The sequence below is a fragment of the Panthera onca genome, chromosome C1, assembly GCF_046562875.1.
Source record: "Panthera onca isolate mPanOnc1 chromosome C1, mPanOnc1 haplotype 2, whole genome shotgun sequence".
Classification (NCBI taxonomy): domain Eukaryota; kingdom Metazoa; phylum Chordata; class Mammalia; order Carnivora; family Felidae; genus Panthera; species Panthera onca.
This window is the reverse complement of record NC_138346.1, coordinates 195,733,122-195,757,359: the sequence shown is the minus strand read 5'-3', so window position 1 is coordinate 195,757,359 and position 24,238 is coordinate 195,733,122. Positions and strand designations below refer to the sequence as shown.

General features: G+C 49.9%; 1 protein-coding gene across 5 annotated transcripts in view; it reads right to left on the bottom strand.

Annotated features, from left to right (window-relative positions):
- CSMD2 (CUB and Sushi multiple domains 2) overlaps nt 1-24,238 on the bottom strand; it is a 599,309-nt gene that overhangs the window by 385,914 nt on the left and 189,157 nt on the right. For all 5 annotated transcript variants that reach the window (XM_078452082.2, XM_078452083.2, XM_078452084.2 and 2 more), the window contains exons 4-5: nt 13,567-13,761; nt 337-544 (exon numbers count right to left, since the gene is read on the bottom strand). In XM_078452082.2, the coding sequence (XP_078308208.2) occupies nt 337-544; nt 13,567-13,761 (403 nt within the window). The remainder of the gene's footprint in view (nt 1-336; nt 545-13,566; nt 13,762-24,238) is intronic.

The window sequence follows — 24,238 nt, the reverse complement described above, 5'->3', positions numbered from 1 at the left end:
GGATGCTTTGAATACGCCCTGCAGAGATGGAACAGTACTTCAGATCATTGCATGGAGACCGTGTCCACACCCTCAGACCAGGACAGTTTCAGTCTCAGTGCAAGTTACTCCACCAAGGCCCATCACGAAATTCTTCAGCAAAGATGCACATCACATTGGATATCAAAATCTCTGTAAAAATGGACCCTGGTTCTAAAAATGTCCAGTGAGTTTTCATTATGATGAGAACCAAACTCATCAACTCGTCAGGATGTGGCCAAGGGGCCTCAGACTGCAGGCCCAGATGCCGAGGAGACTGTGGGTGAGCCACAGGAGGGGACGCGACAGTGTGCTTACCAGAGAGAGGAGCCTTCGGTGCCCGTGACTTCCAGAAAGTCGTAACCATCCTCCAGCTGGAAGTCAATAAAGACCAGGGCGATGGTGTCTCCCAGTTCGGCCAGGATGGTCCACGTGCAGTCGGCATTGTTATGGTACTCCGAGGGGAAGTGGGGGCTAGAGATGATGCCGCTCTGGCCGCGCAGGGTCCCGCCACAGGCATCATCCGCTGCGGGTGCAAAGAGAAGAGGTTCAGGTGAGGTGGTCTGGTTCCCAGGCCCTGGCACTCGTGGGCTTCACCCGTGACAGGCATAGAGGGTCCCAGAATGTGATGCACAGGCAGGATGGACCAAGATCCTAGTCTGAATTGGCCTAGTAATAGTGGTACCAAACACTTCCATAGCCCTTACCATGTGCCAGGCCCTGTCCTGAGGATTTCAGATAGTGTTGTTCTCATTGAAAGATGAGCAAACCAAGGCCCAGGGAGGTTAAGTCACCTACCTAAGGTCACACAACCACTGAGCTGGGATTTGAACTCTGACATTCAGAGTACCACATATACTGCCCTGCCATGAGCCAGCTGCCACATTTATTTCCACGGTCACGACTGTGGTGAATAGGACATCTCTTCCCACCAGATCTTAGTAACACTCCGATGTGGTGAAACTCAACCCAGCACCCTGGGGCGAAACTCAAAGGGTTGTCAGGCCCGACCTCCATCATCCTTCCTCTGGCCCTTCCTTGTCTGCAGGCCAGCTCTGCCCTCGCGCCCCGCATGGTCGGGCCTCCTGGTCTTTGATCACCCTGTTCCCTCTGCCAAGGATGCCCTCTGTCCAGAGCAGTTCTCCTCAGGCTTTGAGATCCAACTCTGATGCCACTTCTTGGTAAAGCCTCATTCCCCCAAGTGTTTAGTGACCGCTCTCTCCTCTGGGCTCCCGCAGCAGCGGTCCGACTTCAGACACGGTACTTTGTGCTGAGTGATCTGTTCATACATCTGTCTTCCACTCTGGTTCTGAGCTCCACCAGGAATCCCCAAGGGCAGGGACCATGTTTTACTCATCCTGCCACAGAACCTGGCAGTCTCCCTGCTCCAGCCGAAATCCCAGCTGAGACTTGATATTCAGAAAAAATAATCTGGGAAACATGCTCTGAAATAGAATAGTTAAGAACACTGGCTTTTGAATTGTTGCAGACCTCGGTTTGAATCCTTTCCCTGATGCTCACTAGCTGGGTGACACAATGAGAAGTTATCCAAGCTTTAAGCCTGTTGTCCTGGAGCCTGTATGCAAGTAAGTGATTACACTACACTTAGCATATGCTGTATTAGAGGTGTGGACTAACTGATAAAGAAAGAAAAAAATGCAATACCCGGGTTCAAATGTGTACCAGGAGCAGCAGAATAAGAAGAGTAAAAGCTAATAATTATTGAGCGTCTACACTACACCAGGTACTATTCTAACTACGCTACATATTTCATTGAATCCTTCCTGTGACCCTGTGAAGTACCATTCCCATTTTGCAGGTAAGGAAACCAAGGCACACAGAGATTCAGTTACTTGCCAAAGGTGACACAGCTCATAGCGACTAAAGGAGCTGGGATTCTAAGCCCTGCAGATCGATTCCAGGGCCTGTACTCTTAACCAATACACTATCTCCCAGGAGTACAGTTCATATTTGGAGGACATAGATAAAGCAAGATGTTACTTTGCGTGGGTGAGTCGATTTAGGAAAACTTAACAGAGGAGATGCCAGTAGAGCTGGATTTTGAAGGATAGATAGGAGTTCCCTAGGGAGAGAAGAAAGGGAATGGCATTTAAGAAAACAGGGGAACAGACGTCATAAGCACAGAAGCACAAAATCACAAGACATGTGCAAGATAAGTAGCTCTAGATGGCTTATCAGACAGCGAAGAGAGAGGAAGGATGGGTGATGGTAATGGACATGTAGAAGGAGCCCCTGACAGAGAACATGGCCAAGAAGATTTGGAAGCAGTGGACTCTATTGGAAATAAAATGGATTTGGGGGTCCGGAAGGTCTAGGTTTGAATTCAGGCTCCATGTTCCCCAGCCATGCGACCTTGGGAGATTTATTTCCAGCAGCTTCACGTTGCTTCTCTGAACAATGGTTTGCTGTGATAATTGACGGGGATCATTAATGTGACGGTACCTAACATCAGCCAGGGGCTGGCGCATGGAGATGCCCAGCAAATGCTAAATTCTCCTTTTCCTTCCCCTTTGTCTTGAGAATCAAAGGTAGTGAAGGGATATGATTAAATTTGCATTTTAGAAAGATCCCTGGGGCTGTGGCATGGAGGAGGTCTGAATCACGGGAGTGGGCAGGATGCTTTTGGTAGGACAAAGTCACCGAAGTCTGGAGGAGGCCAGATGAGCTCTGAGCTGAGGCCATGGGGACAGTGGGAAGAGCACTGATTTCAGAGAGATTTAGGAAGCAGAATCTATAGGACTTGGCAGTTGTGAGGGATGAGTTCCAGGTTTGGGGCATGAGAATCTGTAGGCTGAAAAATGTCTCCTGTGGCAGGGGACCCAGGAGGGGGCTGCCTTGTGGTAGGGAAGGCAAGCAGGGGTTCAGTTTCGGATCCCAGGGCTGAGTATGTATGTGAGATGTCCTGGTGTAGACATGGAGTGGACGGCTGGGTATGCAGAAGCAGCGTGGGATGGAGGTCAAGGTGAGTCTATTCAGTGGTCCACAACTAGTCTCGTTAATGTCATTCTACCGGGTCAAGGTCCATTTCAAGAGAATGTGCCTACTTCTATATGCCAACTTGGATAGTGAAGAGGTTGGTCTAATCTTCAAAACCTGAATGAATGGCAACGGCAGTGGGAGGAAGAGAAGGAACAGAAAGGATTCAAGAGCCAGGCTGAGGAGAAGGGAGAGGACGCAGTCTCCACCTGTGAGTGGTCAGCAAAGGAGAGGAGGAGGGAGAGAGGACGTGGAGGTCTCTAACAGGGCAGCAGGGCGGACTATGATGCTATTTGGGTAAACAGGGGCCCCAGAGGAGAAGCAGTTCTGTGGGATGGTGATGGCCCTCCTCCACCGCCCCTCTGCACTCTGTAAACAGGTGATGATGCCCACGGAGAGAGGGCAGGAGAGATGCCCAGGGGGCCTGTGAGGCCGGGAGTCAGCAGGAGGAAGAGCAACTCTGGCTCCAGGGGAGTAAAGAAGACCCAGGAAGAAGTGACATTTAATGATCAGCAGGCAAAAGCAAATGCACCTGAAAGGAAGTTGTGTAAGAGCAGTCAGGGTCAGGGTCAGGAAGCCTGGGGGCGGAGTGGGGGGCGAGGGAGCAGTGTCAGGAGTGCAGGACAGAGCGGCAAGCCCTGGGTCCACACTGTCCCACTTGCTCGGGCCCGCAGGTCCTGGTGGGCCACACAGCAGCAGGCAATGTTGGAGGGGAGCAGGTGGTGGGGGGAGACTCGGCAGCCTCTGTGTAGTTCTTCTTGGAATTCTAAGACATCCTACACTGTTGTCAGCCTCAGCCCAACAAAGACCACCTGGTGCTCTCCTCCCACTGAACCTGACCTTCTGGTGTTTCCTTCCCGGAGACTGTCAGCGCTATCCACCCAATGTCTCACGCCAGAGGTTGGGGCCATGGGCAACCTCTCCCACACGCCACACGTAGCCAGGGACCAAACCCCGTCCCTCCTTGTAAGTGGCTCTTGATGGGCCTCTCATCTGCCTTGCACCTGCTCCACTCAAAGCCATGTCATGATCCAAGTCAACCACAGCCATGAGGCCTCTTTCCTTGTCTCCAAATATCCCTCCTGCTCTAACCTGTCATTCTTCACCAGAAGCCTGAGTGATCCTGGAAACACAGACCTGAGGACGCCACTCCTCTCTGTAAGAACCTTCAATAACTCTTACTGTCACTCAGGATAGAATAGAATATCTGTGGCTTATAAGGACCTTACAGAGCTTTGCCTCCTACCAGTCTCTCCCTGCCTACTTTCCTGCCACCAAACTGGCCTCCTCCCAGTTCTTCTGATGTATCAAGCATCTCCCTGTTCCAGGACCTGGAAAGTGCCATTTTCTCTTTCTGGAATGTTCTTCCCTACCTCCCTTCTTCCCTGGCTGGCCCCTCCTCAGCCTTTAGGTCCCAGTCTAAGTGTCACTTCCTCAAGGATCTTTCCAGATACAGAAACCCCTTCCCCCTATCTTATGTTTTCAAAGCATGACATACTTTCCCATAACGAATTATTTCCGCAAATTAATTGGTCAGTTATGCCATTTATCTAATGTCTAGACTGTAAACTCCACTAGAGCAGGGACCATGTCCGTGGGCAGCAGGCCTGGCACAGGCCTCCTCAGTCACTGAGGTTCCGTGGCATCCGGCCCCTCATCGCCATTTGTAAGTGCCTTCTGCGGTCCAGGAGCCTCCATGGTCAGGGGCTTTTGGAAGTTTGCTCTAGGTGTGAGTTGTAAGTTTCACCTTGAGAAATGTCTTTCAGAACAACACACCTTTGCGTCTAGACCCAGAACTTCAGGAGCAGTACACTCCTGCTGGGAAGTACAAAGGACTGTTGGGATTAAGCAAAGGGTTTAATGGAGCCTTGAGGCCACTCAGCTCTAAAGAAATAAAAATGGCCCCGGCATTCGCCAATCTTCTTCTCAAATGGCAGGCACTTAGTAAACATCTGTTGAACAAAGAAATGAAACAGGACACTGAAGTTCAGAGAGGTTAAGTAATTTCCCTAAGGTCACACAGTGCAGGGTGGGGGGGGGTGGGGGGGGCGGAATCAGGAATCCAGGTGAGTCTCCCAGGTATGAGAACTGTGGCCTCTTTCATGACACCGTATGTTCCTGCTTGAAAGCAGTCTGGTAAAGCCATCCCGAGATCTTCAAAGCTCCTCATGATAGTCAATGATTTCTAGACCATGCTGGAACTGAGGACTCAAGAGCTTGAGGGCCTCTGGGGGGAGCCGCCAGTCCCCTCCTTGGAAGGTGGCACCTTTACATTTTGTCATGCCTGCCTCTCGGGTTTCTCCAACACCCTTGCTCCCGAACCATCCTGTGTTGATTGAAGATGCTCCAAAAGTTGTTTGGAGATTTTCTCATACTTTAAACAAGGCACCATATTTCACGGTTACAACTTCAGAGCCATAAAATATAACCCTCAGCTGATACCACGATCCTAAAATATTAACGTACACTTCCTAAATATTAATGTACACTTCCTCCTTCTCTGGGAACGGGCCTTCTGCACCGCCATTAAGTCGTGTATGTTCGAAGGTGCAGGTGTTATGCTGAGAGTCACCCTTCCAAGTTTATGACGTTATTTATGATCGACTCTAAGTTCCACTGAAATTCCTTCAATTAACTATATAATTTTAGAGAACTACCCCTCGGCCCCCTTGGATGTCTGCTAACTCTCTGGTGACCCACAAATTTCAGTAGGGACGGTGGAACCTCCATCCTGCTCCTCCCCTGCTTGCATTTCAGGCCAGCGCCAGTGCACAAGCTTGGACGCCTGCGAGCTTTGGGGTCCTCCACTCCCGTGTCCTCAGGTCCACCCCCAGGCTACTCCGCCTCTGAGAAAACAAAAATCCCCATAGGCCCTAGGGGAGAAGCTGACATCTGACAACTCAGGTGTGAGGCAAAGGGAGCCAGGGTGTGACTGCCCTAAAGCCTCCATGCTCCCCCTTTTCCTCATGCTTTGTGGCTCAGTGTTGTGGGGGCGGCGGGGTGCGGGGGGGTCGGTCTCATCAGTGCCCTCTTCTGGGGGCTTGGGGTTCTGCCCCTTTCTCCTTGGCTTTATCAAGGACACCCCTTTTTAAAATTAGGAAATCGCAGGGGTGCCTGGGTGGCTCGGTGGTTAAGTGTCCAACTTGGGCTCAGGTCATGATGCTGTGGTCCATGAGTTTGAGCCCTGCGCTGGGCTCTGTGCAAAATAAATAAACGTTAAAAAAGAATGAAAAAGAAAAAAGAATGAAAGTAGCCCCCGGCAGCCCCTGGCTCCCTACCTGCAGCGGCATCTGCCCAGCAGAACAACCTGGGGCCCCTTCCCTGAGAAGGGTCAAGGGGGAACCACGGGAGACCAGGAAGTCCCTGGCCAGGTGGACTCATCAGGGGGTGCACCTATGAGGATCACCTATGAGGATCAAGCTCTCAGGCCCTGGGCCACCAAGCTGGAGCTCTGGAGGTAACGGTGTCATCATGAGTCTCCTGTCAGGGCTCACAGGCCATCGTCCTGGTCTGTCGCAGACAATGATGGCCAAGAACGTGGCTGGTAGACACATGGACTTGGGTAGAATCCTGGCTCCACTACCCTCCAGCTGTGCAACCACAGGCAAAGTACCTCGCCTCTCCAGGCCTCAGCTCCCTCATGTGGAATAGGAAGAACAAAATCTTAACCTCCAGGGGTTTCTGTGAGGATCCTGTGAGGATTAAATTAGAGAGGGCAGGGTCTGGCACATAGTTAGTGCTTGATAAATGCCAGCCGGCAGTGGCCATGGCAGTCAGAATCACAACAGCTAATGCTCCCTGAGTCATTACTACGAGCAAGGCCTTATGCTGCACGCATGACATTTATCAACTCGAACATCACTTCCACCTTATGAGTTGAGTAGTGTATTGTTACTATTTACAGGTGAGAAAAACGGGGCACAGAGAGGTTGAGTAACAAGCCCAAGGTCACTCAGCTAGTGGGCATGAGTGGGAAGGCCAGGATTTGAATCCAGGTAATTGGACTCCAGAGCACATTCTGGATGGTTCTGCTATAGCAACAGTGATGACAAAGGTGATTAGGGGACTGGTGACTCCGGTGGTAGGAGAGGAACCCCATAGTTAGGAACGGTCTCTGGGAGCCATGGTGCATTCCAGAATCACTCAAGGTCCTCACTGCCTGGATGACAAGTGGTGCTTTCTAAATGTTGTGTATATGATCAGTCAAAGGGGCCCAGCGTGCGGCTCCCAGACCCCCTCTGCCATCTGCATCGCCACCTTAGGGTCTCGTATCCCTCTCCTTCCTCTTTTCAGCTCAGAACTCCACCCAGCCACAGAATTAATACCCCCACTTGGATGTCTCATGGGCATCTCAGACTTTACCTGGACAAAATGAGCTCTTGATTCCCCTGAGGGCACATGCCCCCTACGCCCTGTCCCAGTCATCCCCATCTCGGTTATCGACATCCCCACCCTGCCAGCATCTGGAAAGAGCCTAGGAGTCAACCTTGACCCTTTGTTCCATCAGCAAGACTATTGGCCATGCCCCCAAACCACGGTCCCAATCTCCCCTCCATCTCTGCCATGGCCACCCCTGACCGAAAGGCAGAATCTCCAGTCTGCTTGCCTGTGACAGCTGCCTCCTAACTGGCCCTCCTGGTTGCACCTCTTGCCCACTACAATCCCTCTCATCCTAGCATCCAGAAGGATCTTTTTAAAAAAGTAGATTCGACTGCACCATGCCTGAGCTTAAAATTCTTCCCTGACTCCCTCCTGAGCTTAGAACCAAACCTGAACTTCCTGTCCTGCTCCACCATAGCAACCCCTCTCCCCCATTCAACTTCGCCACAGGGGACTGTGTTCTATTTCTCTAACACGTCAAACTCTCTCCTGCCCCAGGACCTTCACACCAGCTGTTCCTCTTGTTGGGGATGCCCTTCCCCTGGTCTTCATATAACAAGCCCCTCTTATCATTCAGGACTCAGTTCAGATGTCCCCTCCTCAGAGAGTCCCCTCCTGACAACTCCATCTAAAGTAGCCTTCCTGTCACTAGCTGCTTCATTTCCCTCATGATCTGAAATTTGTTTATTTGATTTTTATCTGTTTTCTGCCTCCCAGCTGCTCAAATGTAAACCCCACGAGATCATGGATCTGGTCTGACTTTTCGTCACTGCAATTCTCTGTATCTAGAATGGTAAATATCCAACAATCGGCACTTTACAACTAAGGATTGAGTTCATAACTCAGTAGCACACGGCGCTACGGTGGCACACAGTAGGCGTGCAGGAAAAGCTGCTGAATCCTGAGTGAATGAGTAACCTTCAAGGCTGCTGCTCATGTTCCCCACTTGGAAACTCGGGGAGACTTAGCAACACACAGCTTTGAGCTGGCACAGGACGGCCAGAGCTGACTTGGGCCTGTCTGACCCCATGCTCCTTCCGCGCCCAGCACACTGCCTCCATCTCGCATTCTGCAGGTTCCTCCCTCGGGGCTCCAATATCTGGAACGCAGTTTGACACGTGCACTCTGAGCTTCTGCAGACCAGTGCCCCCTTCCCTGTCAGGGGACGGCCCGTTGCGCCTGGCTTGAACCTCTGAGGCCAAGCATTTCTTGCTCAGGCTGCTTTCTCTCCACCTGCCTCTCAGCACCCAGCACATCTGAACCCTGTTCCTTCCCCACGCAGCCTTCTTTGCTCCAGGGCCAATGCACCTCACAAGTCAGGGGCCATTTTGCTGAAACCCACACGGTCTTCCTTCTTGTGATTCAAATTGGCTCCACCAAGCTCGGAGACTCCTAGGGTGGATGTGCCCAGAATGACACAAAGCAAAGGGGGATCACGGGCCCTGCCTCCTTCCCTCTGCCAGCTAGACCAAGCCTCAAAGTGCCAGCAGCCTTGGGATGGGCCTCGATGGAGGTTAGCCTCACACCTGCTCTGCCCCCTGATCCCAGCTACTCCCCCTTAGCCTGGGCCGTGTCCCCAGACTGAGTCTACCTTTCGGGCAGGCGTGTGGCATTTCCTGTTTGACGTAGAGACACAATGCCCTCCAACCTGCTCCGGGAAGCCTTGGACTCAGAGTTTGTGTCACTCAGTGCTGCTGGGCAGGTGGGCTGACCCAGGCCAGGAATTTGCCTTTTGGGCTTGTACGCCTTACATGATCCTGATGGTGGATAGGACCCATCCGGCCGTCCGCTCAATCAGCAAATATTTACGGACCACTGCCCAGTGGATGAGGTTTATCCACGCACAGATGCCAGCCCTTGAGAGTTCTACACAAGAGGAAAAAAGGCCAACAGGCTTTAATCCTTCCAGAGTATGAACCGTTAACTCTGGCATGACCGCGGCTCCTGGCATCGCATGGGCACATGATGAGCACCCTCAGTTCCCATACAACTTGGTCTCCTAAGGAAGCACAGTTTGGAAAATCACTTTCGTGATTTTCACTGGCGTTATTGAGGATGTTTCTCAGACTATGCTTGCGGCTCATGGTGAGTTAGAAACGAGAAATGGACCTGAAGCCCAGAGAACGGGGGAGGCGTGGGGGCTTGGAGAGTGGGAGAGCCACCTGTGCTCCCCCAGTCTTTGAGTAGGAGCCACGTCTCATCTCCTTCAGATGCCAGGGAGCCTCTGGGACCCAAAGCCCTTCTGGAAGCCACACTTGATGTCCTTGGCTGGCTTCCCTAGTGTGTTCCAAAAGAGGGCATTCTCTGGTGTGGCTAAATTGGAAGGTACTTAGAGAGGACTTAGAAAGATCAGCCTGGGAGTCTTTCTGGATGGGCCTTGTCCATGTTCAGGAATCTGAACTTGACCCCATCAGTGATGGAGAGCCACTATTGGCATTCTAAGCAGCAAGTGATCCTGTCAGATCTGTGGCTTAGAAAGTTTGCTCCAGCAATGAAGAATGGACCGGGGTGCGTGTGGCGGGGGACAGGCAAATGGCTCGTCACTGGATGTTACCAGACGGGGCCCAGATCACTGGCAGAAGCATGGAGGGAGGGCTGGTGCAGAGGGAAATGTACCAGGGCACGATGGCTGATGGTGCAGGGGGCATCTGGCTTGGGCACCTTGGATGGTGACACTCTTCACTGAGCGAGGGAAGGCAGAAAAAAGAGCAGGTTTGGGAAGACAAGGTTAGGTTTTCGAGGTGCCCCATTTGAAGCACTCTCCGGGGAATGTTGAGTAGAGTCTGAGACCCATGTGGACCTGAAGCGTAGGACAGAGGGTGGGGCTGGGGACAGAGACTGAAGAGCCACCTCCCTGCAACAATTAGAAGCCATGTAGTGGATGAGAAGTTCCAAGAGATGTAAGATGTTCCCAGAGATGAGGCCATGCTGAGCCCTCCAGCATTTAAGGGAAAGAATGGTCATCACCTAAGAGGCCAAAAGAGGAAGAAGAGAGGCTTGGGAGGCAGTCGTGCCCCACAAAGGCACCCCACACCTGTGAGCCACTGCTGTGACGTGAGTGCTGGGGGGAGGCACCATTACCCCAGTCCACTCTGCCTCCCACACCCTGACACACAGACATTAGACTGGGGACAGTGAGCCGACCCAGCAACGGAAGCCTCCAGGAGGTCGCCCTTATCACTTATCTTTTACTAGTGGATTAATAAAAAAAAGTATTTTCACAGCCAATCAAGTTTCTTCCAGGTGAAAGCTTTCTTTGTTCAGGACAATACCACCTGATGCCTACATAGCTTGGCTGGGAAGGGATGCTTCTATCAGGAGAGGGCAAGTCAAGGGGCAATGGGACTCTTCTGCCTAAGCGGACACAAGTCCCACAGCGAGGCCAAAGTTAAGAGGCACCAAGTGGAGGAGGCTGGAACGAGATGAGAGGGGCAATGTCTGAGCTCAGGGAAGTCTAAGGCTGCTAAGACAGAAGCCAGGGACAAGCTTCCAGGGAGAAGGGGCCAAAAGCTTTGGAGGCTCATGATTGCTCAGACTTTCATTTTAAGCCATTTGCTTTGCTGGGATGCAGACTCCCTGTGTTGCCACAAACCTTCAATAAAGGCCGCGCTGCATGCAAACACCTTTATCAGTGGGTTGCCCTTTTTGTTTTGTTTTGTTTTTCCCCCGGGACAGGAAGAAATGGAAGAAAAATAGGCCAAGTTCCTGACCTAAGTTAGCAGAGCAGAACCCAGGGAGTTGAGGCATGGCGGTCGAGCTCCAGGTTCAGAGAGGGCTGAAGCTGACGAAGATCCCTGAAGACACTGGGCGGGGTTGTGGATTTCCACCTTACTGAGGTAGATATTGACGTGAAGTATATTGCACAGGATGGATGACAGCCCCTCTGCCCCTGATTCTTGGGCTACCTCTGTTTTTCATTTCCATATTAAAAGAGCATGGTATTTATAGTGTTGTGGGAGGAAAGAGATTGTGGGTTTTGTTTCACAACTAGAACACTTGATTCCATTTACTATCAGGTTTCATATTCTATTATCATGTCACGACTCTTGACACCTTGGAAGTCAGTGTCACAAGGAAGTCCTTGGAAGGTCAGAGTGTTCAACGGTGGCACCCTCTGGGCAGGGGGCGGGTAGGGATGCTCTAAGAGGAGTGGAGACAGCAGCTTCTAGCTGTGGTTGGCCACTCAGGGCCACACACCGGTGTGGAGGGGCCAAGGTCTCACCCGATGGGTTTGGTCATTCCTGATACCAATCATGTGATGAGAAGCACATCCTAAGTTAGAAAAGGGGCCTAAGAGAAGACTTAGGAAGGCGAGAAGGGAGATTCTAGTTCCCTTGGGTTCCACCAAGACAGGCCAACATGGCTGAAGAGGAGTAAACAAACATGGAGGCAGATGGCAACTCACACTGACTGGTTGTGGATTGCCTGTTCATAGGAAGGAATTCACTGCCATGTGTGAGCTCAAGAAAGGGTGCTGGGATCAATTAATCATGTCTGCCATTGCAGTGGGAGCAAGGGAAGAGATCTATGTGCCAAGTATTTTCCACCTCTGGTGTAGATAGTAAAAAGGGTATACGCTTATAGCGGGAGTGGGGAGCTTGTCTCCTCAAGCTAGTCTTTGGATAGTAATTACAGAAAACCTGCCTCTAAGAGAAAGGCAAAGCTTGAACCCAAAGGGAGCTACATGTTCCAATCATTTCTCGACTCCTTGAAACGATCCCCCCCAGACCTATATCTGAGTGTTCTGGGATCCATACAATTTAAAGACGAGAGTTTCAAGAAGAAAAGAGTGGTCACTAGTGCAGAAGGCTGTTGAGAGGTCAAGAAATATCAGGGCCAAAGCAATTCCCATCTGATTTGGCAACATGATGCAGAATATTGGGGCCAAAGGCCAGTCTCCAGAGGAGTAAATGGGAAGTTGGGGGAGAGACCAGGCTGGACTGAGCTTTTGAGATGCTAGGTGTTCCTGGTGGCCTGGGGAAATGCTACAGTGCAATGTCACAGCCATTGAAAGGTGGCTTAAAAAATCTACATGCATGATAATCTCAATTATACACATATTCATAATATATGCATACTGCAGTGTGTGTTAGAAGATGAGAAGGAAATACCTGAAAAATCATCATTAAAATGGGTAAGTTTTGTTTCTTCTTTACACTTTTCCGTATTTTATAAGATCATTTAAAAATGATCATATGTTATTTTTATCATCAGATTACAGGAATGGGAATTACTTTAGAAATAAACTCAGTTATGGTGGGGTGGAGGGGCAATAAGAAACAGGCTGGGAAGGGGCACCTGGGTGGCTCAATCAGTTAAGCATCCGACTTTGGCTCAGGTCATGATCTCGAGGTTCGTGTATTGAGTCCCGTATCAGGCTCTGTGCTGACAACTCAGAGCCTGTAGCCTGCTTCAGATTCTGTGTCTCCTTCTGTCTCTGCCCCTCCCCCACTCACACTCTCTCTCTGTCTCTCAAAAATAAATAAATGCTAAAAAAAAAAAAAGAAAGAAATAGGCTCAGAAGAGGGTGACTTACTGTCCCGGTTTGCCTGCGACTTAGGGCATTTCCAGGATGTGGGACTTTCAGAGCTAAAAATGGGAAAAATCCCAGGGAAACCAGGATAAGCTGGGCCATCATAGCTGGGAGGCTAAGGCTGATATAGCACCGAAGGAAGGTAGTGGGTTTTGAGGGGGCTGTTCGGGTAAACAGGTTTTGAGCATATTTGGAGGCTGAGAAGACCCCATTAAACAGGGAGGAGGCTGAATTTATAGGAAAGAGAAAAGACTAACCGCCAGGGTGGGGTCAGTAAGAACAAAAGCATCTGGGGAGATCCATGCACAGGACAGACTCTCTGTAATGGAAAACAAAAGATGTTTCTTCTAGACAGAAGGGCAGACTAGCTAAAAATAAGTTTGTTGATGTAGGGGTAGAGGATTGAGGGAGTGCACACCTGAGGGCTAGAAGGTCAAGTGAGGCTGAGAAGCCTCTAGAATAGCTGGGGACCCTGAGCACCCTTGGTGGCCCCCAGACATGTGCTCCCCATAGCAAGTACCCCAGGCCTTGCTGGAGTGCATGGTGTAGTTTCCCCACTGAAGATCAGGTCCCACTGGAAACTCCCGCCTCCCATCCAGTCACAGCCCACCCTGCCCAGACCCTCCCCGGCCACCTACCTCTGCAGGAGGGCAGGGGGAAGTCCCACGTGGCACTGTTCTCAGAGCCAGCGTGACAGGTAAGCACGGCGTGGCCCTCCAGGAAGAAGCCAGGGTTGCAGCTGTAGCGGACCTTGTCCCCGAGGTTGAAGGTTGAGCCCTGCTGGACGCCGTTGGGCAGCCGCCCGGGGTTCCCACATGTGTGACTGGGGAGAACTGTGAGAGGGAGACACACAGGCTGTGAGTTGGGCTCGAGACCTGACACCTGCTTCTGCACAGCACCCGCCCAGGCGGGTCATCCCCCGGGTCTCGTTTCTCCTGCAGACGAGCTGGCCCTCTCAAGGCTGCCTAGTCCCTCCATACTGTCAGTTGTCAGGCATTAAGGAGGAGCCACACTGGCAGTGTATAGCCAGCCATTCAGGTTTCCTGCCTCTTCTCCTGCTCAGCCATGGCTGTGGATTACGTTTGTCCCATCACTCGAGATGCCTCAGGGAAATCACTTTAATCTCTTGGGTTTGCTTGCCCTGATTTCAGAGTCCACACTCCCTCTCACGACCAGGGAAGGGGCGCAGAGCATGGAATGGAGTAGGTGCTCATTAAACCGAGTGTCCTTTCTTTCATGTGCGTCTGCCCTGGCCGCCGGAGGGGTACTCTGACCCAGCGGGTTTGGGAGAGTCGAAGGGGTCGTTAGCATTGGAACAGGCAGTGGAGTGGGAAGGCGAGAACCCCAGCTCTGATCCGACTGAGCCATTTAAAGGGGGAGCTGGGGAGCTGGAGAATATGATGTTCCGCGTGCGACCAGAGCCGAAGCGGTCACGGCCAGCGGTGCGCGTAGCCTCATTATCCAGAGGCTACCTCGGAGGGTGCAAGAGCGTCACGACCTGCCAGTCTGAGGAGGGAGGCTGGGCGCGGCTCCTCTGCCCAAGTCGCTTATTCAACCTGACCTGGCTCCCCCAGTCCTCTGCCTTTCTCCCCAGAGTTAGAACTGCCTGTGCCCTGAAAGTCATACCTCCTACCAATCCAGGATGTCCCCACAGGTCAGGGACAGCGGCTCACAGCCACACCCAGAGGGCCATCCAAGTACATGTCCATCACCAGGCGATGATTTGCTAAGGTGTCACTGAAAGGCTGTGGAGCAGGGTCGTGGGAAGTACAGACTCGAGAACTTGGGTTCACATCCTGGCCCGATGGCTTGCTACCCGCGGGCTCCCGAGCAAGTCTCTTAACCCCCTGTGCCTCAGTCTTCTCACTCGCAAGACAGGGACCACAATGGCACCTTCATCCCCCACGGGGTACTTGTAAGAATTAAGTGAGCTAAGATTTGGACAGAGCCTGGCACGCAGTGAGAATGATGCATGGGAATGTGAGCTCCCAGTCCACACTTGATGGGAAGTGTGCATAATTAAAGGTATCTTAAATGTTATGATGTGATAGGGACCAGGCAGGAAACCAAACCCAGTCTGGGGCAGTCAGAGATGGCTTCCTGGAAGAGGTGACATCTATGCTGGATCCTGAGAGATCAGTAAGAATTAGCTAGGTCAAAGAGTGTTCCAGGAAGAGGAAACGTGTGCAAATACCCTGAGGCCAGAGATAATCTAGGAGCTCAGGCAGCCTGAAACAAGAGGGCAGGGGTGGCAAGGATGAGAAGTAAAGACAAAGAAGTACAGGTGGCCAGCCTGGATTCTAGAGGGCTTCCCAGGCCCTTGCTGTGCCCTCTTCCTGACCACGTTGCTGTCTTCCAGGACCCTCTCTACCAGCATTGATGTTATAACCCTCCAAAAGAAGCCTGCCCCTCTCTCTTCTTAACCTCCCCTTCCAGGAGGAGAAAGCATAGTGTAGAGAGAAATGGCAGACTTTGGAATCACCATGATCTGGCTCTGCAGCCTGGCCCTGTCTCTGTCTTACTCTGTGGCCTTGTGACCTCTCTAAGCCTTGGTTTCCTCAACTGCGAAAGGAGAACAATAATGTCTAGCGGCTGAGGGCGTTACAAATAATAGCTGATGCACGGCTGACAACAGTGCCCGGCACACAGTAGGTGCTCAGAAAACGGCGGATGCCTTATTCCATCAGGCCATAGGGCCATGAGGGCAGGGTGTACCCTGGGAGCCTAACGCAATACTCTGGCACTTGTAGGGACGTGACTACATTTTCATTAATTGGTTGTGTGGAGGAGTTATTCATGTAATAATTCCTTCATGCAACGAAAACTCATTGCAGGCCTACTGTGCTGGGACTATAGCAGTGAACTAGACAAAGCCGGTCCCTGCCCTCAAGAGGCTTATGTTTTTGTGAAAGACTTATCTCAAGGACTGAAGAGCTCTCCATGTCCATTCTCCACCTCTACCGGGTGAGATGACCCAAATGAAAGGATTACCTCCATCAACCTGTCCACTAGCCCAGCTTGGCATTTCCCATGATCCCATGCTGCTGGCTTCCTCGGGTGTTCCCGTGATCCCGCCTCCTCGGCCTTTCCCATGAGCTCGTGCTACTGGCTTGCGGCGACGGAGGCAGCGACTGTGATATGTGTGTGTTTGTGAGTGTCAGGGGGTTGGAGGGGCGGGTCAGGTAAACATTTGGAGAAGAAAGCAAGCTAAGGTGAGGGGAGGGAGCCAACCAGGGGAAATGGGCTGAGAACTGGTGTAGAACTAACGTTCCATTTTCCGCAACGAGTCGCGAAGACCCAATTTAATTAAATTACTAATGTCAAATTTTTAATGAACCTGCTTCTGCTTTGGGCTTTCTTCCTTCGAAATTAATGACTGGAACGTCACTATAAATAAAAGTCGATTCTTTCTAAAAAGTCACTCTCAAACACTCACTGCTCTTTACTTAATGAGCTGTTCGTAATCAGACCACTCTGACCTGGCACCTCCTCTGGGACTCGGGTGTGATGAATGGGGGCTCGTTCCCAACACCACCTCCTTTTTTATCTTGAGCGCCGCTCCTGAGAGGCCACACGGTGAAGGAGGCGGGAGGGCAGATGTTGGGCTCAGAGAGGTGTGGATTCCACTCTCAACTGAACCACCTCTAGGTGAGTGATCTTGAGCTGTAATTGTCACCTCTGCCCTTCAATTCTTCATCTAAAAATAAGGATACTTTTCCTTCCCATGGGGGGTATTGTGTTAGTTTCCTAGGGCTGTGACAGTGTACCACAAACTGGGTGGCTTAAAAAAAAAAAGACAGATTCTTATTGTCTGACAATATGCAGGTTTAGAAGTCTATGGGAAATGTTTGAGTCTCCCTAGTTTCTGGTGGTTTTCTGGCAATCTCTGGTATCCCTTGGCTTATAGATGCTTCACTCCCATCCTCTATCTTCGCTTGGCATTGTTTCTCTATGTCCAAATTTCACCTCTTTATAAGGACACCAATATACTGGATCGGGATTGAGATACACCCTAAGGAACTCATCTTCACTTCCTCATCTGCAAAGACCCTATTTCCAAATGAGGTCAAATTCACAGCTACTAGGTGTTTTAGGACTTCAATAGATCTTTTGGGGGACACAATTCAACCTAGAGCAGGGCTGTTGTGCATAGTAAGTAAAACCAGATCTATAACACCTGCTATTGAGTTCCTGGTATGTTTCAGGCCCTCGGCTACAAATGTATTTTACTTAGTCCTCAAAACGATTCCGGTGGGATAACTATTATCCTCATTTTATAGATGCAAAAAACTGAGGCACAGAGAGTTTAGGTGACTTCCTCCAGCCCACACAGCTAGAAAATGGCAGAGCTGGGCTGTGAATCTCAGTCTTTTTGGCTCCATTGTTCAGCACTCTTAAATGGACTGTGATACTAAGAGCACCCACCATACAGTGGGTGCTTAATCAACCAGAGTTCCCTTCCTCCCTCCACCATTGTAGGTGCCACGACAAGATGAAGGGTGATTACCTGACTGTCCAGATTTAATAGTCTGGTTTTTTTCTCCAGTCTGATTTACTAACCTGGTATTTTTTAATAATGTCAAGGGCAACATTTAAAGTGTGGGCTTTTGTAATGTATCCGATGTGCAACTTGCTGGACAGACAGAGGAGATCGGAGATAAGCCACAAAGCAACAAGCCTTTCTAGGTGAGGCATTCTTTCATTTTTTTGATTTTGTCCGTGTGTTTTTTGGCACAGATATTATAGCTGTTCATGCTCTCCCATCTATAAAACTTCCCTTTGATTGCTCACAAAATGAAGAGTGGGGTATTTACATCCAACGCAGTCCAGAACAATATTATTAAAGCTGTGCCTGACATTGAACAATTCCATTGTAGATTAGCTGTGGGGAATTCTGTCCCTTCTACAAAGCCTGGCTCTTGCCAATCAATATAATATTCTCAGTGATTGTATGACAATGAATCTCCTCTGTGGTTGGAGTGCAGCAAAAGCTACGCTGTGCCTTCTTTTATTTTTAATTTGAGACTTTAGTTCCCATATTATAATGAAGAGTCATTTATGCTCTCTGGACAAGCACCCTCCATATGTTTTGATTTCTTATCTTCCATCAAGTCACTTGTTTCATCTCCATGGCCATACGGTTGATACTAAGTGGCAGGATGGCTGGGAAAAAAAAGATTCAGAGAGAAGGACTGCATTTCCCACAACGCTCAACATGGAAAAAGGAGATGGCATTTTGTGTGTGTGTGTGTGTGTGTGTGTGTGTGACTGAGGGCTAGTGGGCAGTCAGAGGAGGGAGGAATAAAAACCATTATCTTCTGGGTACCTACTTCTGCATCACACATGATCTTAGTTATTCTTTTTTTTTTTTTTTTTTTTTTTTTTTACATTTTTTTAATGTTTATTTTTGAGAGACAGAGACAGGGCATGAGAGGGGGAGGGGCAGAGAGAGAGGGAGACACAGAATCTGAAGCAGACTCTGGGCTCTGAGCTGTAAGCATAGAGCTGAACGCAGGGCTGAAGATCACGCACCATGAGATCATGATCTGAGCTGAAGTCAGACGCTTAACCAACTCTGCCACCCAGGCACCCTGATCTTAGTTATTCTTTATAACTCTCTTGCTTTTAGCTGTTTGGCCTTGTAAACATAGTTTATTGCACACTTACTATGTGCTATCCTCAGTGCCATGTGCTTTGTGCTCAGAGAAGCGTGTACACTCGCTGTCTCTACCTCCTCTCCTCCCATCTGACACACTACATATTTGATACATTCAATATTCTTTGTCTCACCCTGGTACTATGTAAGCTACACAAAGACAGTTTGTAGTCTCTTTTGTTCACTTCTGTGTTCCAGTTCCTAGAACGCCGCACCTCATGTATACTAATACTTTGATAAAAGCTGATTGAATGACTTCATGACCTTATTTAATCCTTCCAACAACGCATTGAGAGAGATGCTATTGTTATCCCTTGTGGAGATGAGCATGATCGCCAGAGAGGCCGGGCCATTTACTCGAGGCCACATGGCTCGCTGCGGGGGAAGGCTGGGTTTCCACAGCAGTGCCTGGCAGCTGAGCCCTTCGCATCCTCACCAGGCAGTGCTTGCACTGACGACTCCACAGAGTCCAAAGTGGCTAGTGTATCCTGAGACATCCTCGTAGAGGACTTACACTCGTTCTCCTCGGGGAGGTCTTGGGGCGTCAACCAGAGCCTAGTCCTGTCCATTGCCCGCTGCCTGTCAGTCAAACGAAGGCAAGGGCACCAGGGCCTCAGATGGGGTGTGCCGCCCACGAGTTCACAGGGACCTGTCCCGTCAGGCCCCTCCCTGACCGGTGCCGGGTGTAAGCCCCCCACCGTGAGCATGTTCTCTCGGCTTTTGTTTCCAGTGTTTGCAACCTTCAGCATCAGGGTCACGTGGGGAGTTTCATAAAGATACTGATGCCTGTCCCCCAGCCTACTGAATCAGAGGTAGAGCTTGGGTTCATGTGGGTGACTGCAACGTGGAACTGAGATTGACAACCACTCACAGTAACCTATTCATGTTGGTTATTCCATTAACGCCGTTGGGTTTACCTGTCTGAGCTGTGAACTGTTCAATCTCCAGGGCCTTTCTTATGGCTGGACTTTGACTTCTGGGGGCAGCAAGCCTGGCTTCGCTCCTGGACTTTGCTGTGCTCCATAAATCAGACTTGCCCTAGCCTTCCCTCTCCTTTGTCGTTCCTCATCATCCCTGCCCTGGACTTCTGCACCCCACTCTGACCTCCTCGCCGCTGCTGGAGTGAGCATTCCAGAATGGCAAATTCACCACGGTCCTGCCTTGTTCACACCCCATCAGGGACACATGTGTCAAAAAGGCTTCCCTACCACCAAGCAATGGCGAATGCAGGCCCTCTGGTCTTTGCTTGGTTAATACAAGAATAAATAATGATTTGAAAAATTAATAATAAGAAATAAAAGGAAAGAAAAAGAAAACCGTGAGAGCTTTCCCATTGCTGTCAGAATAAATTAAAGCTTGGGCTCATGCAGCCCCATCCTTCTGTGAGGCGGCCCCTGCCAACATCTTCTGCTTTATCTCCTGGTCCCCCCAATCTTATCCCCTCCACTATGGCTATTCTAAACCACAGGCACCCTAAGCACATCTTGCTTTTCTCTCAAATTTCCCATCTGGAAAATTCCTACTCATCCTTCAAAGCCACATTAAATGTCACTTTCTCTGGGAAGCCCTCCTTGATACCCTTTGTGTCTTGTAGAAACTGTAAAATCCCAAGAGAACACATCGTGACAGAATGTAAATCCAAGCATCCAAGCATAATGCCATTGGCATTTGGCTCCCAGAATCCCGGAACTCCCAGCCCATTAACTACAGAGGGTCCCCGCTACCCCCCATCACCGCCCCGGTCATCTCTTCATTTTGCAATCTCATGTCCCACATCTTACATGATTGGGATTTTTGGATCCCACTTACGGAATTATGTTGGAATTTAGTTGCACTTTAATTCCTGCACTTGTCATATGACGTTGCAACTCATTCATCCATTCATTTACAACACCCTGGCTTCCAAGCAGGAGCTGAGCCTGCCTGTAATTGTTTGTTTAGGTGCCTGTTTCATCTCTGGACTCCCCCGAGGGGCAGGAATGACTTCTTCTTTATTTATCTAGTGTTCGACTTAATGCCTGGCAGGAAGAGGGTGTCTTGTTGGAATGTGTTGAATGAATTTTATATGTGTACATATATATAATGAATATAATATAAATATAAGAATATGCATTATATATTAGCATATATATATATATAAAGCAATAAACTAGTGCAGGGTTGGCAAACTATTTTTCTGTAGAGGACCAGATAGAAAATATTTTTGGCCTTGCCTTATGGTCTCTGTCTCAATGATTCAACTCTTTCACTGTCGTGCAAAAGCATCCACAGACAACACATGTGTCAATAAAACTTTACTTAGAAAAACGGGCAGCCATGGGGCACCTGGGTGGCTCAGTTGGTTAAGCGTCCGACTTCGGCTCGGGTCATGATCTCACAGACTGTGAGTTCAAGCCCCGCGTCAGGCTCTGTGCTGACAGCTCGGAGCCTGGAGCCTGCTTTGGATTCTGTGTCTCGCTCTCTCTCTCTGCCCCTCCTCTGCTCAAGTTCTGTCTCTCTCTCTGCCTCAAAAATAAATAAAAACATTAAAAATAAAATTAAAAAAAAAAAACAAAACAGGCAGCCAGCCCATAGTTTGGCAGTCCTGAACTGGTGTGTATTCAGTTACGCCCTTAGCTCAGTTGTACGATTTATTTTATTTTATTTTATTTTATTTTATTTATTTATTTATTTATTTATTTATTTATTTATTTATTTATTTTAACTAGGCATCAAGGATGGGAAGGGGCAGGGAGGAGAGTGAACCAAGCAGGTGAGAGCCCTGGACAGAGGTGACCGGTGGGAAGTGGGCAGGGCAAACACAGGCAGTAAGCACCCGAGGACTGAGACCAAAGTCACATTTCCTTTCCCTTTCAGTTTGGCCCTGGAAACAGGTGGCACTGTGCTGGCTTCAGGGAAGGGCTTGCCTATGTTCAGTCTCCACTCTTTCCCATTAAAATCAGACTTATCTTAGTCTTTTTTTTTAATGTTTATTTTTGAAAGAGAGAGACAATGAGTGGGAGAGGGGCGGGGCAAGGGGGGTGGCCTGGACAGAGGATCCAAAGAGGGCTCTGTGCTGACAGCTGAGAGTTCTTGTGGGGCTCGGACCCATGAACTGGAAGATCATGGCCTGAGCCGAAGTCAGACGCTCAACCGACTGAGCCACCCAGGTGCCCCAGTCTTCATGCTACTCTTTAGGTTGGCATTCATGAACCCCACTGTAGGAAAAAGAGCTAAACTGAGAGAGCCAAAGAGTTGCACGGCTAATTGTAAGGATAGTTACGGTCACCATCTGGATGTTTAATATGAGCCGGGCGCTCTTCCGCTCAGCACTTTATCTGGGCTGTTCTATTCCATCTTCCCCTGACAGAGGAACCATGGCCGTCCCCTTTTGAGAGCTGGGGGATGAGGAACAGCGGGGCTCATTGTGACCCAGTGTCACACTGCTGGTTGGGATCAGGGCGAGGGATGAAACTCGCGCCATTTGGCCACAGTGCTGTGTCCTTCGTCAGGTGGTAACCTTGATCTCCCCAGCTTCAAGCCTGCTTTCCCAGCATGGAGCCAGTGCTCTGGGCCCCTACACAGTTCCTCTTGCTGCCAGACCTACAGCATGCTTGACCCACACCCACTCAAATCCTTGTTGGCCCCCTTTCCCCATCCCGATGAGCTGGGGCTGTCCACGCATCCACTCTCCCACCAGCAGAGGCCACAGAGGGGCTGACAGTGTGGAATTCTCCTTGGCACTTTGTAACCACAGGACCCCATGGCCTCCTCACTTTCACCTGACGTGCTTTAGAAGCACTACTGAAAAGGCCACATCCTATGCCCCAGAATAGAGTTGCAGGTTAGAACAAAGGATGCCCAGTCAAATCTGAATTTCAGAGAAACAAATAGTTTTGTTAGCATAGGTATATCCCACACAGCATTTGGGTTATACTTATACTAACAAGTATTTGTTAGTTGAGATTCGAATTTGATTGGGCACCCTCTATTTTAATTTGCCAGTTTTGGCAACCCTGTCCCAGAGGGGGGATGTTGCCTCCACATCAATGACTTCAGCTTCTTAAGGCACTGGGGATCTCTCTGGAAAAATGGGGAAGACGAAAAGGAGAGAGGTAGCCCTGCCTTTAGAGAACACAACACTAAACAAAAAAAGAGAGGCTGTGGATGGGGAAGTTCAGAGCCTCCCAGGGTGGGGCCTACATAATTTTGAGGTGCAGCAGGATTACAGAGGAACAGTGGACTGTGTTACCCACTTCTTCCCCCAGTCACTCCCCAAGGGACGCTCCAGACTGTGTTACTATGCACCAACATGTCCTTCTGCTTCTAGAGCCGGTGGCAAGCCTCAGCCCCTCTGATGAGCAGCTTTAGGCTGGCACAAGGTCCTCCGTGATCAGCCTCTGTGGATCTCCGCGGCCCCGAGCCACGTCACTCCCCGCCCAGCCCTCCACACCCCGCGACACCCGAGCACAGGGACTCTGAAACTTGTCTGGATATAGCGATGCATGGAGAATCAGTGGTGCCCTGTGTGGGAAATGCTGCAAAATACGGTCAGTGTTACACTTAGAATAGCTAAAGATGCAATTTGGGGCTAAATCTGATTAACTACAGAAAGGAGCTGAGAAATGCTTCCCAAAGTATGTTCCCGACAACACTGGGAAATAAATTCCATGAGAAAAGCCATCCGTGGGTCAAGCAATTTTGCAGAAATACTACAGAAACGTGCTCCTCTAGAAGAAACCAATTGTCATGAATTTATCCAAGAGGTTCTTCAGGAGAGAAACCTGTGTAACCTTAAACAGAATCTCCAAAATTTAACTTCAGAAACTCTCCTCTCCCTTTTTTGTTTTCCCTCAGAAACACTTAACTTCTGAATTGGTCTATGGAACACGTTTTGGGAATTGCTAGAGTCTAAGATAAGATAAACCCGAGTTGTTTTATTTATGTTATTAATCATCACCATCAGAAAATGACTACAGCAATGATAGCTGACATTTACATAGAACTTTCCAGGTTAACATGAATTTTTTTTTTTTTTTTTTTTACAGACATAATCCCCCTTTGGCACAAGGGGGGGGCCAAACCTATGTTCTTCTGGAAGCTGGGATGGCCTGAGGTTTCCTAGGCTCTATTGGTCAGTAATTTTGAGGGGTGGGATCAATTCTTACCAAAGCATTAAACTTATCACTTCCAGTTGAATGCAGCGTATGTTATAAAAGGGCAAAGGTATAGGGTTTTTCTTCCATCTGATGCCTTTTACAGCAGGATATATCTTCTGTTTGGCTGGGGCAGAATGACCCTGGGTCCCGTGGGCTGGGACTTCCAGAAATTTCCGGCTAGGGTTAGCCCTGCTAGGCCCTCAGCCCTGCCCAGCCATAGAGAGGAAGTCATGAATCCTGAACCTATCCTGGCAAAGGAGCTTGAAGACAGGGAGGCCTGAGCTGGCTTGGCAGGGCGACTGGGGCTCATAACCCTGAGGGAGGCTGCCCACAGTGGGGATCATCCCTCCCTGGCTGGGGCTATTCCACCAGGCTGTATCCTTGGCCTAGCTTTCCCTTGAACCTTCCCTAACCTTTGCAACCCCCTCCCCAGGGCTGGGCCTTAGTCCCCTATACCCTGCTGGAAGCCCAGGGCCCCCATTGCCTGCATGTGGCTCCCTGTCCAGGGCCTGGGAA